The sequence below is a fragment of the Halichoerus grypus genome, chromosome 14 (assembly GCF_964656455.1).
Source record: "Halichoerus grypus chromosome 14, mHalGry1.hap1.1, whole genome shotgun sequence".
NCBI lineage: Eukaryota > Metazoa > Chordata > Mammalia > Carnivora > Phocidae > Halichoerus > Halichoerus grypus.
In genome coordinates this window covers 26403355-26420933 of record NC_135725.1, presented here as the reverse complement: position 1 = coordinate 26420933, position 17579 = coordinate 26403355, and the positions used below count along the sequence as shown (strand labels likewise).

General features: G+C 39.8%; 1 protein-coding gene across 2 annotated transcripts; it reads left to right on the top strand.

The window, feature by feature from the left end:
- The first annotated feature begins 2912 nt into the window (after positions 1-2912).
- Positions 2913-16247, top strand: C14H9orf153 (chromosome 14 C9orf153 homolog). Of its 2 annotated transcripts, none has more exons than XM_036116976.2 (3): positions 2913-3054; positions 4032-4539; positions 14871-16247. In XM_036116976.2, the coding sequence occupies exons 1-3, from the start codon at positions 2989-2991 to the stop codon at positions 15104-15106; spliced, it is 810 nt and encodes a 269-aa protein (XP_035972869.1). In that variant the 5' UTR covers positions 2913-2988; the 3' UTR covers positions 15107-16247. The 2 variants fall into 2 exon arrangements, with proteins under 2 accessions (XP_035972869.1, XP_077917665.1); XM_078061539.1 differs by lacking the exon at positions 14871-16247 and adding an exon at positions 7772-9234.
- Positions 16248-17579: the final 1332 nt, after the last annotated feature.

The following is a 17579-nucleotide window of genomic DNA, read 5'->3' as shown; positions in this document are numbered from 1 at the left end:
ATTTTGGTTCATCAAGAAGAGTGGAAGCTAATGTCATTATACTGGAGATTCGATCATGAGTATATAAAAATAGCAAGTGCAGAAGTAAAAGAGAGATAAAATTGGAGAGTTAGTGGTATGATAGAAGAAAAGAGAAGTTGTATTTTTCTCCCAAATGAAAAGGATTTTACATGTTTGTAAAGAAAGGAAGAAGCCATGGGGGAACATGAGATTGAGGGTAAGGGAATGGTGGAGAAGCAAAGAGGAGAAAGTTGTTTTCCCAGTGCCAGGGAAATTTTGCACAAGAGTTAAGAGGAGAATAGAATATACCCCCTGGGTAGGAGAGAGAATGCTACCATTAGATGAGCAGGGAGCCTCTTCCTTCTGGATCAGAGGGCAGGATGAAGAATTGCATGTGAATACAACTGGAGAAGAGGATGCCACCCGAGGGAGTTCCTGTGAGATGCCCTGGCTCTTCTCAGGAAAACTAGAATTTATTGTGGGAATTTCTAGGAATAATAAAAGATGAATAGAAGTACTGAAGAGCCCCTGCAGAGGCTCCTTCAAGTTGCATGAATCTGTAACAGGCCCACTGGTTATATTTTCATGACCTCTCCAGGAACACTCTCCATGAGAAGTTGGATTAAGGGGCTAATCTAGGTTTAGTCATTGTCTTGGCTCCAGCCAAGGGCATTAAGTGGAAAGCATGTTAGTGAAGTCAGCATTAGCGTGGATAAAAGCGTCTTTGGCTAGTGATCTATTATAGTATTCTGAATCCTGACCCTGACTCTTCAACAAAAGGGAGGTGTCCTCCATAGTAATTCTGCAAAGAGAATCACCAGGAATCTAACCTTCCTTGTGTCCCACTCCCTGTTGTCAATCTTATTGGGATGAAATGAGTACAGATTTGTCAGATATTGCTTTGAATATATGTCTTAGGTTTGCAGGATTGGCCACTGAAGTTGGAAATCATTTATCTGCATCAGTAATTCTGATTAAAGTTCAGCATGTGTGTGTAGTTGGGGGTTAAGTCAAACTCTCTTTAGGGGGAGGAAAAAGGAAAAAAATGTATTGTCCATTGGTCATGGGAAAAGGCAACCCTCTCATGGTGGGTGTCACCACTGGAAGACAGAGGTAATGGCTGCCCAGGAGACAATGAGGTTTTAAATGAAGCAAGTTAGAGAAATGTTTTCCTTTGCAATAACTAACAAAAGGAAAGTACAGTCAAAAAAAGGAAAGCACAATCAGGTCTTATTTTAACTGGTCAGCGATAGACATATCTATGAAGCCGCTGTGCAAATGTAGGAAAGGGGGTCGTCACGCAGCATTATATAGTGCTTTTTTTGGTCATATATATTGATATAGTGTACTCACTAGTGACTGTAATATATTTGGATATATGTATATCCAAGTAATAGGTAGATAGATAGTTAGATAAATAGATATCCCAGAATGAATATATATTCAAATATATATTACTTTTTCCTTCTTCTCAAGCAAAATAGAAAAACCCAGAATGAATATAAACGTATTCATATATAAATGTATTCATTGTGGGCTTTTCTGTTTTGCTTGAAAAGAGGAAGAACCTAATTGTTTTTACTTCATCCCAAACACCAGGAGTATTGTTGGCTCATCTCTGATACTCATCCAATTATTGCAGTCACCAGTCTGGATGCAGTGGTACCCAGGAAGATATTTTCCCTCATACACTCCCTTATCTCCAACAGAGGATTCACTGGAATAAATTAAACCGAGAATGTGAAGTATTGTGAGGTTTATCTGCTATTTATTGCTGTGTAACTAACAGTCCACTCAAACCTTAGTGTCTTGAAACATCTATAATTCATTATTTGCCATAATTTTGCTGTTGGCTGGCATAGCTGGGTGGCTGTTGTTCTCCATTTGGGCTCATCTGGAGTTGCTCAGGCAGCTGTAGCCACTTGGAGGCGTGAATGGGGCTGGGTGATTCAAGATGGCCTCACATACAGGTCTAGTGGTTGGTGCTGGCTCTCAGCTCCCCATGGGGTTCCTAGAAGGGTAGCTGGACCTCTTTGCATGGTGGCTTGGGATTCCAGGAGTGTGAAGTGAAGCTGCAAAGCTTACGGCCTAGGCTCTGGCACCCACACAATGTCACTTATACCTCATGCTGTCGGTCAAAGACAAGCATAAAGCCAACCCAGGGTCACATGTGGGAGCAGACAGGGGCGCCTGGGTGGCTCGCTTGAGCACCCGTCTCTTGATTTTGGCTCAGGTCATGCTCTTGGGGTGGTGGGATCGAGCCCCACCTCAGGCTCCACGCTCAGTGGGGGGTTCTGCTTGAGATTCTGTCTTCCTGTCCCTCTGCCCCTCCCCCCACTCGCTCTCTCACTCTCTAAATAAATAAAATCTTTTTTAAAAATGTGGGAGCATCCTGAACTGCCACTTACTGATGAGACCAATGGTAAAGATTCTGTGGACGTCTCTAACTCCTCACAAAGGGATTAAACACAATTCCATCTGTAAAATGCGTACTGGTGCATCTGGCCCAAAGCAAATCATTTCAAAAGGTTAATTGCTGCTATTGTTTTATTAGCTTTTCCCTCCTGAATAAAAAGCACTTTTCCTGGGTAAGGAATAAGGGAGTTTTTCTTTAGATAAACTGGAAATGGATCAAAATATGTAAGACAAAAAAAATATGTAAGACAAAAGTACTAAACAACCCATATAGGATTCTTTGAATTAGTATTAAATGCCTGAGCATATATGTCATATACGAATTTGAGCTGTTTCAGAGAAAATATTTGGTTGGCATGTGAGTAATTTGATAGACCTAGGGTAAGAAGAAAACAAAAGAAAATTTAAAATGGTATAAAATTTTAAAAGTGTCCCACTTAAAAAGTTCTGGGGACATAAAAAGTATTACCCATCCCCAACCCTCCCGCCTTGTACTTTGCTGGATTGTTGATCTTTCACTCCATCTTCTCTTCTATTGCTTTCTCAGGAATTAGAGAATAAAATCCCCTCATAATGTTTCTCAGTAGTGCCACCAATCCAGATGAAGACGGGGAGGCGGCAGAGTCTCTCAGATGTTCGGTAGGTGCTTACAATTCTGTAATACTCCACAGGGGAAACTTGACATTTCAAAAATGGTGAAAATTTGAGCTACCGAACACCTGGTGGTGTACTTGGGGGGCCCCAGGAAGACTTATGCTCTTTTGTCACAATGAAATGAAGCACTTCCTCGGGCAGGAAAGTGCGGGAGCTAAATTGTTTTCACGATAATGGCAGTTGTTAAAAAGCCATTCACCCACCTCAGCCCACTTTGTATTTGTTGCTCTTGCACAGAACGGCCTAGGATTGACGGGAAACTGCACTGGGGCCAATGACCTAAATTTGGGCTCTCACTTTGGCCTTTCTGGCCTTCCAACTAGTTCCTTAGGAATAATGGAGTTAGTAAGCAAGATGCTCTAGAAAGTGAGATTTTATTCCTTCAGTATAGGATTTTAGATAAGGAAGGTACTCTGAGGAAATCTTTGTTGTCTTCTCTGCCAGCAACTATTCCTAAACACTCCGCAAATGTATCTACTTGCTTTGGTAAAATATTCCAGCGAATGAGGACTATTAGAGCTTCCTTGGCACTGCATTCCCGAACATTCTGAACCCTTTGGACACCAGGATGAAGCTTTGATATCTGCATTATCTGGCTCTCTTTCTTCCTTAAAAAAAACGTAGCCTTACTCAAAACAAAGGTTGCAACCCTCCACAGCTCTCTCTCTCTCCATGGCAGCTCATCATACTTTACATTAGAAAGATCTTACAGACTTTAGGGACCAAGTCTGACGGGCCCATTTCATGGTTTAAGTGGTGCATCTAAATAATACCCCTTTCTGGGGATGACTGTGAGATTTGACACTGTCACCCTTAACCGGGTTAGTTAGGCAGAAATATCTTCCAAAGACAGATGCTTCTGTTTTCATGGTTACTTGGTATCCTTTTTGTTCTAGGGTTTTGGGGTCTACCAATTACATTTTCATCCAATCTCATGACTTCCCACCTCTTCCCCTCCACAGCTGCCAGAATTGTATGCTTTTGTTGAGGATTTTAATAAGGACAGCAAGAAATCAAATCTCCTAAAAACTCACCGTATTTCACCTAGTGAAGCTCAGAAAATGCTTAGTCAAAATGTGAATGCCATGTCATTCACCAGTGGAACTGATGATGTGAAGGGAGAACACCTCCAGCCTGTTTTCGTGTGCAAGGTGGTGAGAAAAGAAGAGGAGAAACCAGACTCTATGACCCAACTGCTGTACCGAAGCTTGTTGACCAGCTCACTGTCTCCGGTGGAGAGACTCACCAGATCCCAGCAGAGGCTCTTTCAATGTGGGATTCCTCCTCCTGCACACACTTTTCCCTATGAGATTCTCATCGATCACTCCAAATCTTTGTCATCAGTCCCCGTCCCCATAGACGAGAAGACTCAGAGTGCCAACATATTACACATGCTCGGCATTTCCAGGATCAGGCCAGAAAATTTTATCTTTGAAGACAAAATTGCTAAGTACTTCTTAGTTGATCCAGGTAATCTAAACAGATGAGGCTCTGTGGGGGGAAATTCGTGGAAATCTTACTGCAAGGTTTATTTAGGTTATGAGAGCCAAAATAGGCAAATGGTGACCCATGGGAATCTTGCAGTCCTGGGACTCATGGCTGAAGTGCCTGCTGCCTACAGCGCCAATGTGGGGCAGAGAACAGAGACCCGAACATTCCAGGGTCCAGTCTCAGGTCTAGTCTCGCAAAGGAGTATTATGGATGTGGTACTTAAAGTCACCTTTATAAAATTAGCTAGTTAAACTTGGACCCTAAGTGACCCGTAACTATTATGAACTTAGCTAAATATTTACTGAATAATGGCTTATTTTTCTTAACTATCTTTGCTTTAGTGCAATTGAGAGGGGTATTTTTAGATATTTTTTCAGGAACCTTTACTCTTTCTTTACTGATACATCTCTACAAACAACAAAAAGAAACTCCTCCCTTCATTTCTCACACTTTAATAGGAAGATGTTCCTTAAAAAACAGAGACTATTCAGAGAAAGTTAAAAATATATAAAATATATGATGGTGAGTTTCAATGAGAAGGGGGTGTCTTATAAGGTCTTCATTTTCCTTAATTTGAGGGAGGTAATAATTTGTCATTCTATGTAGCTGTAAAAAAATAGATTAAGTCAATGACATAAAATATTTGAAACTTCCTGAAGTAGGTTCTTGACTCAAGATAAAACCATTTGCACAGCAAATATTTTGACAGCACCATTTTTATACTAAAAGTAGTAGGAGAGGTAGAGGAACAAATTCAAAGGCATAGATTGATTACTGTGCTCACATTTGGTCCAAGATGCTGGAACAGTCTTTGCTGTAACTCCCCACACTAATGTCTTGACAGAATCTAATGCAGGTTTTAAATCCCTTTGATAGAGTTATACTTTGTGTGTTCTGGAACCCAGGCAGAAGTAGAAATCAGGGCAATTATAAGAATGACCTAGATAATCCACAGAAGTGCATAAGGTAAAGTCTGGGACCAGAGAGGAAAACACATGGAAAGTATTAGGAATCAATTAGTACTGCCAAAGAGCCTATTGAAAAAGTACTGAGGGCTTTGGATGTTTGATAGGATGTTTATGGTTTTGCCATCCCACAGGAGCCAAATTGTCCTTTCTTCCCAACGCATGGCTTGCCTCCTGGCTACCTAACTTCTAGAGGTCTCTCTTGTGGCCTTCCAGACTCTGTCGGAGTTTCTTCTCTGTCTTCATGACTTCATTTCCTCAGATCCTATAGGTAGAATTTCAAGTACATATCCTGTCTATTCAAGGAATATGCGTGAAGCCAGGTAGGCATCCATATGAAGAATATCCAGTAATTTCTTAGGTTTAATTGGTATTGCAGCAATTCATCTTTTATTCTCTTATATTGCCCAGTATTACTATCATTTTATCAGCCAGCCAGTCCCTAAAGTATTCTCAGCCCAGGAGAACTTTAGGACTCTTGGTATATCAAAGAATATTATAGAACATATGCTTATTAGCACCAAACACTGGGGAAAGAAAAGAGAATGGGCGTTGCCATTTTGTTCTTCTATCATACCAGCTCCTCTTGCTCAGGCTAAATTCTGTAGGACCATGTAGGTTAGGAATGTGTTTGACCAAAAATGACAGAGAAACCAAATAAAGATTATTTTTCTTATACACTTAGAAGTCTGGAAGTAGGCAGACAAGTTTTGGAGCAATGCTTTTTGATATTGTCAAGGACCCAGGCTCCACCAACTTTTTGTGTATGGCTTTTGTCTTCATGGCCAAAGGATGTCTCCTTCACCTCCAGGTACTATGGCCACATTCCAGGCAGGAAAAGGGGCTAAGACGAAGGGCCACATTGGCTACTTCTGTCCTCTTTTAATAGGGAAGTAAAACTTTCTCAGAACCCTCCTCCTCCAGTGACTTCTCCCTACATCTCATTGGTCAGAATTGTGTCCAATAGTCACCCTTTACTGCATTGAACTCTTAGCTTTTTACCCTCTGTAGTAGAGGAAGGCAGAAGAGGATTGCAATGGATGTGCAGTGAGCCAACCTATAGTATCTACCATAGATCACAACATAAAGCTCTGTAGTAATCAAAATCATCAACTCTGTGGGCTTCTCTTGTCAAATATCCCTTTCCTTCCTTCTATAACCAGATCTTCCAATGCCAAGCCTGCCAGGATCTTGTCAAACTCCCTGACACTTGGTAATTGCCCTTAAGGAGACACTGTTGACTACCAATGTTCAACACCAGTAGCTTGCTCCAGTATCTGTTCCACTAGGGAAGGTATGAACTCAAGGAACAGTCCCTGGTCCCAGTCTCCTATTTCAGACATGTACAGAATATATACCGAAACTCGGGCTCTTCCAGGACAGGGATGGAGGCCTGATTGGCACAGGGGCCATATCTGGACCATAGCTGACCTGCTCAAATATCACCATACAGGGAGAATGATAAGAGAGAATTAAACCAGCCTTCCTGCTTGTTTGCTGTACCCATTGTTCTCCTTGTACTCCTCACACTCATCTCCTTGACTCTGGCTTCTGGTTTTATACTCAAGTCTCTGCCTCAGGCCTTGCTCTTTTTTTTGTTCTTTTTTGGGGGGTGGTGGTGGTTTACATTTTAGGTAGTCATTAAGGAAACTGAAAGGAAGGGAAAGGAAAATGCTGAGTAGGAGAATATGCAGTGTATCTTGGCCTGACTTTCCATGGTTCATTGGCTTCTTGAAGGGATTGTAATTACTAGTGACACCTGAAGTTGGTAGGTCCTGAAAGAGTAGCTAGCCACTGCCTTTTATACCCAGGGCTTACACCAGCATCTTGGAAGAAATGACACTAGCAATCTATGTACTTCTGACTAATCTTTGTCCTTGTTTTAAGCCCTCATTACGATCCTTATCTCCTCCGTCTTGATCTTGGTGCTCTGTAGATCTTTCCATTTGTCCATTATTAGTATCCAGGCACTGAATTGGGAGCCCCTCCACCTGCTATGGTCCTGCAGTGTCCACTCCAGCCCAGTTAGCCAGGCCCACCCAGTTTCCCATTTGGAGGAGGGCTTTAGATCAGATGAACACCATAAGTGCCCACTTCATTTATAAAGCTCTAGAAACAGCTTTCTACCAGAAGGGAGAAGGAAACTCAAGTTCATCAAAGGTTCATTCTGTCCATGAAGCATCTCTGAATAACTGAAGGTTAAATAACAGCTTCATGTAATTCTTTGAAAATACGATTCTTTGCAGAAAAACAATTCATGGATCTAAGGGATCTGGAATGGAGATACTACAAGGGGCTTGTGTCGTGGAAGCACAGTACTTTAGATTCATTCATAGACATAAATTACGTCAGTGAGAAGAGATTTGTGGCGAACAAGCAGATGCCTGGTGTCATTTACCCCCCTGTAGTTCGTAGGTCTTTAGTCATTTACCCTCAAATTGATTATCTAAAAAAAAATGCAGCTTCTTCTTAAATAAAATATGTAGTTTATTAAATGTTTTGGATGTGGATTTTGTTTTTGAGAACATTGAACTTATATGTGAAAAGTAAAGAAGCAGATGGAACATAGGAACAGAGTCTATATGATATTCATGTAAAGTCCAAAATTGAACCATTAATATAGAGAACAAGATTCAGATTGATCTGCTTATATAAGACCAGGTTTGGACCAGTGAAGCCCATCTGGACCAGGGCTGAGGTAAATCTAGATCATGTGAAAAGTAAGGGCACCTATGAAGAACAACTACCAAGCAAGACTAGCTCTTTAAAATGTTCTACGCACATGAAGAAGTGTATTATCATTTTTAAAAAGTTGGTAAATTCAACAAATCAAAGAATTTCAACAAATCAAAGAATCTGAGGATGTAGAGATCAATCTGAGAACTTAAAAATAATACGTTAACTGCTTAAAGACATGAGGAAGGAAGTAGTATTTACAAAACAAGAACAGGAAGATTTGGAAAAAAAAACAAATTGGAAATCTTGAAAGTGAAACATATAATTATTGAAAGTAAAACAATAATCATAATAACCCTCAATAAATTATCACAATGGTATACTGGATGTATCTTAAGAGAGGGGATTAACGACTTGAAAGAGCACTGAGAGAGAAGTTTCTAGATCATGGCGCAATAAGACCAAAGGAGCAAATTCTGAAAGAAGGATCGTGGAGGGTAGAATGAGAAGTTTAGAAGTCTAGCCAGTGGAAGATGCAGAAGAAAATAGGGTGAACGGCGATGTTTGAAAATGAAATGACTGATAATTTTCCGGAAATGATATGAATGAAAACTTGAATGGAAAACCTCACTGAATGATTGGCAAGAAAATAAAAATAACTCTCTACCCAGGAACACCGTAGCATAACTGCACCACAGTAAGCAAGAAAGGAAAATACAGAGAGAATGATGAAATGCACACACACAAGTGACAGATCAACAGCGGAGCTTCTGTTAACAGCACACTTCAGAGGGCGATGGTGTCACATACTCAAAATGCTGAAGGAAAACACCTGGCAGCCTGAAATTCACCAGCCAGCCAGATGTTCTTCAAAGAGCAGGGTTAAAATAAATACATTTTAGAAAAATGTAAAAGCCGAAACTGTTTACCACCCACAATCTCTTACTGAAAAAACCACTAGCAAAGTATGTACTCTAGCAAGAACTGGGAGGAGTGCAAGAAATAATGGTGAACAAATAAATGATCAATAATATATGTGTCTGGTTGTGTAGATACTAAAATATAATTCTGGAATCGAGTTCCTGATATTTTATTTAGAAAATATGCTTCCATTTGGGGCGCCTGGCTGGCTTATTCGGAGGAGTAAGCAACCCTTGATTTGGGGGTTGTAAGTTCGAGCCCCACGGTGGATGTAGAGATATTTAAAAATAAAATCTTTTAAAAAAATTTTTAAAAGAGGGGTGCCTGGGTGGCTCAGTCGGTTGAGCATCTGCCTTCGGCTCAGGTCATGATCCCAGGGTCCTGGGATCGAGACCCGTATCGGGCTCCCTGCTCAGGGGGTCTGCTTCTCCCTCTCCTCCTGTTTATGCTCTCTGTTGCTATCTTTATCTCTCTCTCTCTCTCTCCCAAATAAATAAATAAAAGCTTAAAATAAAATAAAATAAGATAAAAACATTTTTAAAGAGAAAATTTGCCTCAATTTAAGTTTTTATTCTGCAGTTTCCTATTTTGGCACTATTTTTTAAAATCAGATTTTGCCTTCAGCATACTGAATAGCTTCAGCAGGAGATACTGTCTAGAAATGGGCATGAAGGGGTTTTCTAGGGTGCTCGTAATATTCTGTTTTTTCATCTGTGTGCCCAAGTGTGTTGAGCATGCAAAAATTCCCCCAGCTATGTACTCACAACTATAAACTTTTCTTCATGCATGTTACAGTTTTTTGAAAGAAGTTTTCTTCATGCATGTTATAGTTTTTTTTAAAAAGTTTTAAAAGTTGTCTGACCTTCATACAATGAATTGGGGGGGCTCATCTTATGTGTGAAGCCATCGCTATTTAAATATTGGAAATATTTATTCTTTAAAATCTAGCTAGCGCTCAGCTATAAAACCACCTAGTCCGGACATCTTTCTTCCCATTTTTACTATGAAAATATTTAAAGTCATAAAAATAAATAAAATTGTGTAATAAACGTACACATACTCATCACCTAGATTCAACATTTATTAAGATTTTCCCAATGCGGGGCGCCTGGGTGGCTCAGTCGGTTAAGCATCTGTCTTCAACCCAGGTCATGATCCCAGGGTCCTGGGATGGAGTCCCACATCTCCCACATCGGGCTCCCTGCTCAGCAGGGAGCCTGTTTCTCCTCTCCCTCTGCCCCTACCCTTGCTCACGCTCGCTCTTTCTCACATGCTTTCTCTCTCTCTCTCTCAAATAAATAAAATCTTAAAAAAAAAGAGAGAGAGATTTTCCCAATGCTTAGTTCATCTATTCCTTTTGTTATTGTGTCTGCGGTGTCTGCTGCAGTATTTTAAAGATTTTATTTTATTTTTTAAGATTTATTTACTTATTTATTTGACAGAGAGATAGAGAGAGCCAGAGAGCACAAGAGGGAGGAATTGCAGAGGGAGAGGAAGAAACAGACTCCCTGCTGAGCAGGGAGCCCAATGTGGGGCTCAATCCCAGGCCCCTGGGATCATGACCCAAGCCAAAGGCAGACGCTTAACCGACTGAGCCATCCAGGTGCCCCTTTAATAAGCTTTTTAAAAAATTATAATATCACACAGAAAATCACAAGTTTAATGAATTATAGCACACTGAACATACCCATGGAAACAGCCCAGGTCATGAAATAGAACATGGCCTATAAGCCCCTCTCCTAATCATGACTCCATCACACCTGAGGTGACCAGTGTGTACCTTAGATTCACTTTTGTCTATTTTTGCACTGTTTTATACAAATGTAAACACACATTTGAACATGTATACAACAGATTCTCTGGTATCTGGCTTCTTTGAGCATAATGTTTGTAAGATGCATCTATGATCTGTATGTAGTTAGCAGTCATTTTCATTGCTGTTCAGTATTCAATTGTATGAATATAGCCTGATTTATTTATCCAGTCTGCTATTGATGAACATTTGGGTCATTTGCAGTTTTGGGTTATTACAAAAAAGGCTTTGCAATACCACTGGCCATTAAGCAAGATTTGGTTGCTAGAGAAGACTCACAGGACCCGAAGTCTGAATGCTTACAAGTCTCCAGTTTATTGCAGGAAAAGGATTTATTATGGCAAAGCAGTAAAGTAAGGATATGCGTCACAGATGACAGCAAGGGGTACAGAGGGACCAGACGGAGGCTCGAATTGTCCTCCCTCTGTAAGGACCATACTGGACACACTCCTTTTCTCCATTCAGGAATCAATGTGTGCATGGAACGCTTTAGAATCAGGGAGCATGAACTGGAGTCTCAATTACTTTTTACATTTTATTGGTCAAGTAGGCATATTCCTGCTCCATAACCAGCAACTGCTAGTCTCATGGAACCAGGTGAGAATCGTCAATATCACTCTTATCAATAAACCATGTTGATAAGGTGGTACAAACCACCCCCAAACTTCTCAGACCTATGGTTACAAAGCCACAATATAAATCAGTAGTTTTCATGCCACAGTAGGTTGTGATGCAGGACATTTAGCAAAAGAGCTCAGGCTAATTCTAGGCCTGCTGGAATTAACCCGCACAGTACTCTTGCTATGAAGTTATTTTGATACACGTGCACACACTTCTCTTGGGTGGAATTGCTAGATTTCAGAGTCTGAAGATATTCAACTTTAGCAGATAATGCAAAACATTTTTCCAGAGTTGGTGGTACCAATTTACAGTTCTAGCAGCAGAGTATATGAAGTCTCACTGCTTTCTAAGACTATATTGTTGTCCCAAGTTTTAGTCATTCTGGTAGGTGTAGTGATATCTCACTGTATTTTTATTAGAATATTCCTGCTTACTTGCAAGGTGAGCCCCTTTTCATGTGCTTACTGGTCAGCTTTTTGTTATTGTGTTGCCCTTTTTTCTAACTGCTTTGTCAGAAATCTTCATTCTGATATGAGTTCTTTTGTACATGTATTTCAGATACCTTCTCCAATTCCCTACATTGCCTTTTAATTTTCTTAGTAGTATCTTTTGACAAACAAATTCCTAATTCTAATGGAGTCTAGTTTATCAGTCTCTTCCTTTGTGGCTAAAGCTTTGAGGATTCTGTTTAAGAATTCTTTACTTCTCCCAAGATTGTGAAGCTCTCTACTTATGTTGTCAAAGCTTTATTGTTTTATATTTCATATTTAGATCTACAATCCACCTGGATTGATTTTCGTACATGATAAGGAAAGAGAGCAAGATTCATTATTTCCCCATTTGGGTATCCAAAAAAATTGTGGGATGCAACTCAAAGATGTGCTTACAGGGAAAATTATAGACCTAAATGCATATGTTAGAAAAGAAGAAAAGCAAAAATCAATTATTTAACATTCATCTTAAGAATTTAGAAAAAGAGGGGTGCCTGGGTGGCTCAGTCGGTTAAGCGGCTGCTTTTGGCTCAGGTCATGATCCTAGGGTCCTAGGATGGAGCCCCATGTTGGGCTTCCTGCTCAGCGAGAGCCGGCTTCTCCCTCTCCCTCTGCCTACCTCTCTGCCTACTTGTGCTCTCTCTCTCTCTCTCTCTGTCAAATAAATAAATAAAATCTTTAAAAAAAATTTTAGAAAAAATAGTTTCCAATTTCCAATGTGATATCATCTTTGAATTCTTTAAGATTATTTAAAAGTGTATTGTGTTTAAATAACTAGAAGTATATTTCTTAGTTGCTAAATATATGGATATGTTCTGTTATTCTTTTGTTATTGATTTCTAGCTTAATTCCACTGTGGTCAGAGAACATATTTTGTGTGACTTCTGTGCTATGAAATGTGCTTTAAGGGCCAGCATATAGTTAATTTTGGTAAATGTTTTGTGTGTACTTGAAAAGAATTTATATCCCTCTATAATTGGACATAGATTTTTATTTATATCAATTATGTCAAATTTGTTAGTCATGTCATTCAAATGTTCAGTAGATCTACTGATTTTTATTTGTCAGTTACTGAGAGAAAGTGTGTATTAACATCTGCCACTGTGATTTAAGGGGGCTTTGCTTTTATTTTCAGTTCTATTAATTTTTTGTTTCATCTATAAGGCTGTTATTCAAGGCATGCAATTTAGAAATGTTGTATCTTCTGGATGAACAAAACTTTTCAGATTAAGAGGAAGCATCCTCTTTCCCTCTAATGATGCTTCTTCTCTCTCTTTTTTTTTAAAGATTTTATTTATTTATTTGAGAGAGAGCAAGAGAGAGAGAGGGAGCACAAGTTGGGGGAGGAGCAGAGGGAGAGGGAGAAGCAGACTCCCTGCTGAGCACGGAGCCTGACGAGAGGCCAGATCCCGGGACTCTGGGATCATGACTGAACTAAAGGCGGACACTTAACTGACTGAGCCACCCAAGTACCCTGATATACCAACTTTCTATTAATGTCTAGAGGATATATCTTTTCCCATCCTTTTCTAGTTAACCTTTTTGTATTCTCATACCTATGTCTCTTATAAGCAGCATACCATTGGAATTTTTTTATCCAGACTGACAATATTTGATTTTCATTGAAGTACTTATTCCATTCCCATGTAATTTAATCATTTAGTTAATCAATATCTAACATCTTACTCTTTGTGCTCTGTTTTTCCTGCCTGGACTGTATTATTCTTTCTTGACTTTCTTGTCTACTTTTGGGTTGATTGAATACTTTTATTATTCCTCACCCCTCCTCTATTTGCTTGTTAATTATACATGATCTTCCTATACTTGTAGTGGATACCCTAGATATTACAGCAAACATCCTCAACTTCTTAAAAACCAATGTGTGTTCGTTGTTTCACCACGTTTCAATCATACTCTTACCTTAGGACCCTCTGATTCCACTTCTCCCCATTTCAATGTATGTACAATTGTTTTCATGTATTTTCATTCTGTATAGAGAGATCCACCCCCTAACATTTTTATTACTCAGAGGAGTACAAATGGAGGCCCATACACGGTATATCTAAATAGTTTAAAGTATAAATCAAGCTAGCGAATTATTGACTACAATATATGCTATTTTCTACATTTACCAATAATCCTTCATGACAATTGGGAAGGCCAAATTCAAATTTATAATTCTAAATTCACACTTAGAGCTCTTCCATGCTGGAATATTATGACCTGGGAGAGCTAACCACTGGTTCTTGCTCCAGTCTTCCTTACGCTCATCCCACCCAATTTTTTTAGACAAAAGATTTGAGCAGACTCTTTGCCAAAGATAAAAGAAGAAAATACATCAGACATTATGAGAATTTGCTAAACTTTGGTTACTACTGCAGGCCTTGTGGTCAGACAACCTGGATTGCAATCCTGGCTCTTTGACCCAAGGCAAGCCCACTTAAGCTCTCTATACCTCAATATCTTCATCTGTGAAATAAGTAAAGGCTGTTCTGAGGCTTAAATGATTAAATACATATCAAGTGCTTAGAATCTGACTCATGGTAAACACATAAGAAATGTGAGTTTTGCCTTAGTGTGTACCTTTGATCTGTTACTATTACTAGTATTAACAATAGTACTAGTAGTAGTTGTTGTGTTGAGAAATTTCTTCTTCGTTTTGGCTTCTATAATATTTGAGACTAAATTTCACGATGACATATAGCCATTGTGCAGGATTAGTTTTCCTTCTTTTGGGGTTACCATTATTGCTGGATTTATTTCAATATTTTTCCTAATTCCCTAAACTATTGTTTTTTTCCTATTCTGTGTCCTATGATTTAGGATTGTGTTTGGTTACAAGTAAGAGAATGCCCAGATGCCAGCACCTAAAAGACACAAAGTTTTGTTCATTGCATCCAACAAGATGTGCAGAGGTCTGCAGAACTGGGCAGTGTGGTAGGTCCATGACATCATCGTCAGTCTCTCAGACTCCTGCCTTTCTCTTATCTCAATTCTTACTTGTGGTTTTCGTTCAAATGGTTTCAAGATGGCTGCTACACCCATGGACGTTGCATTAATGTGTCAAGCAGGAAGAATGGGGAAGAATGAAAAGCCATCTTTGATAAGCTTCCGTTTTTATTCTGGAAGGGAAGCTCTTTCCATCAGAATTCTAGATACACACTATTAACAGAACCATGTAATGTGACCATCCCTAGATGCAAGGGACTCTGGGGAATTAAGGGCTTTTCATTCGATACAAAGCAACCCCAAACAAAATGGTAGTTAGGGAAGAAATAGGGATGGATGGTAACAGGGTAGGTCCTGGCAGTGTCAACAATGAGGGGTATAAGCGAACATCCACAAAACCCTCATCTTCTGATCCCTTCATACTTGGTGACTTCATCATACGTTTAGTGTCCCTCAGACCCCATCATCCAGCCACACGGCCTTCTTTTGGTTCAACTACTAAGTGTGTTCCTGCCTTGGGACATTGATAGTGGGCTCTCTCCTGCCTGGAGTGAGATCCCCTTGGATCTCACATGGCTGCTTCCTCCTTATCTGTTATATCCCGGATTCTAACGCTTCACCTCAGAGAGCACTCCCTGGCCACCCCATCCATCTCCAACACACAACCTTATTTTAATTCTTTGCTTAGTATCTATATGATTGTATAATCCTACAACTATATCATTATTAAAATTATATATGATTTTTTTACTATATCATTATTAAAATTGTATATGATGTTTTTCCTTGTCCACTAATATTGGTCCATCTTTCCCACTGGGAATCCTGTCCTTCTGTTTGTTGTCATATTGTCAGGGCCTAGAATATTTCTTGACATATAATAAATATTCATAGTTATATGTGGAGTGAATGAATAAATGAATAAAATAATCCCAGGTATCTACTGAATGAATGAGAACATCCCTATGGAACTCTACCTCTTCCCTTCACTATGCAACACATTTTCTCTCCTCGTAATCATTTCCCCAGAAATTTGTCAGAGAAGATAACATTTCTGTAGCTTTTGGAGTGCCCCCAGACAGTTCCAAATGTGGCTACTAACCCCATAGTGGCAGACACCATGACGCATGTGCCAAATTATTTTCCAAAGTAAAAATTTTAGAATCAATCCCTGAATAATCTGTAGGTTGCACTATTGAAGATGAAGCCCATGAACTCAATCCTATTCAGGCAGGGACTAGATGAGTTTTCTTGCTCTATTTCTTTTTTTTTAAATTTTTTTATTGTTATGTTAATCCCCATACATTACATCATTAGTTTTAGATATAGTGTTCCATGATTCATTGTTTGTGCATAACACCCAGTGCTCCATGCAGAACGTGCCCTCCTCAATACCCATCACCAGGCTAACCCATCCTCCCAACCCCCTCCCCTCTAGAACCCTCAGTTTGTTTTTCAGAGTCCATTGTCTCTCATGGTTCTTCTCCCCCTCCGATTTCCCCCCCTTCATTCTTCCCCTCCTGCTACATTCTTCTTTTTTTCTTTCTTAACATATATTGCATTATTTGTTTCAGAGGTACAGATCTGAGATTCAACAGTCTCGCACAATTCACAGTGCTTACCAAAACACATACCCTCCCCAGTGTCCATCACCCAGTCACCCCATCCCTCCCACCCCACCCCCCACTCCAGCACCCTCAGTTTGTTTCCTGAGATTAAGAATTCCTCATATCAGTGAGGTCATATGATACATGTCTTTCTCTGTTTGACTTATTTCGCTCAGCATAATACCCTCCAGTTCCATCCACGTTGTTGCAAATGGCAAGATCTCATTCCTTTTGATGGCTGCATAATATTCCATTGTATATATATACCACCTCTTCTTTATCCATTCATCTGTTGATGGACATCTTGGCTCTTTCTAAGCCAAGTTTGGCTATTGTGGACATTGCTGCTATAAACATCGGGGTGCACGTAGCCTTTCGGGTCCCTACTTTTGTATCTTTGGGGTAAATACCCAGGAGTGCAATTGCTGGATCATATGGTAGCTCTATTTTCAACTTTTTGAGGAACCTCCATACTGTTTTCCAGAGTGGCTGCACCAGCTTGCATTCCCACCAACAGTGTAGGGGGGTTCCCCTTTCTCCGCATCCCCGCCAACATCTGTCATTTCCTGACTTGTTAATTTTAGCCATTCTGACTGGTGTGAGGTGGTATCTCATTGAGGTTTTGATTTGGATTTCCCTGATGCCGAGCGATATTGAACACTTTTTCATGTGTCTGTTGGCCATTTGGATGTCTTCTTTGGAAAAATGTCTGTTCATGTCTTCTGCCCATTTCTTGATTGGATTCTTTGTTCTTTTGGTGTTGAGTTTGATGAGTTCTTTATAGATTTTGGATACTAGCCCTTTATCTGATATGTCATTTGCAAATATCTTCTCCCATTCTGTCAGTTGTCTTTTGGTTTTGTTGACTGTTTCCTTTGTTTTGCAAAAGCTTTTTCTCTTGATGAAGTCCCAATAGTTCATTTTTGCCCTTGCTTCCCTTGCCTTTGGCGATGTTTCTAGGAAGAAGTTGCTGCGG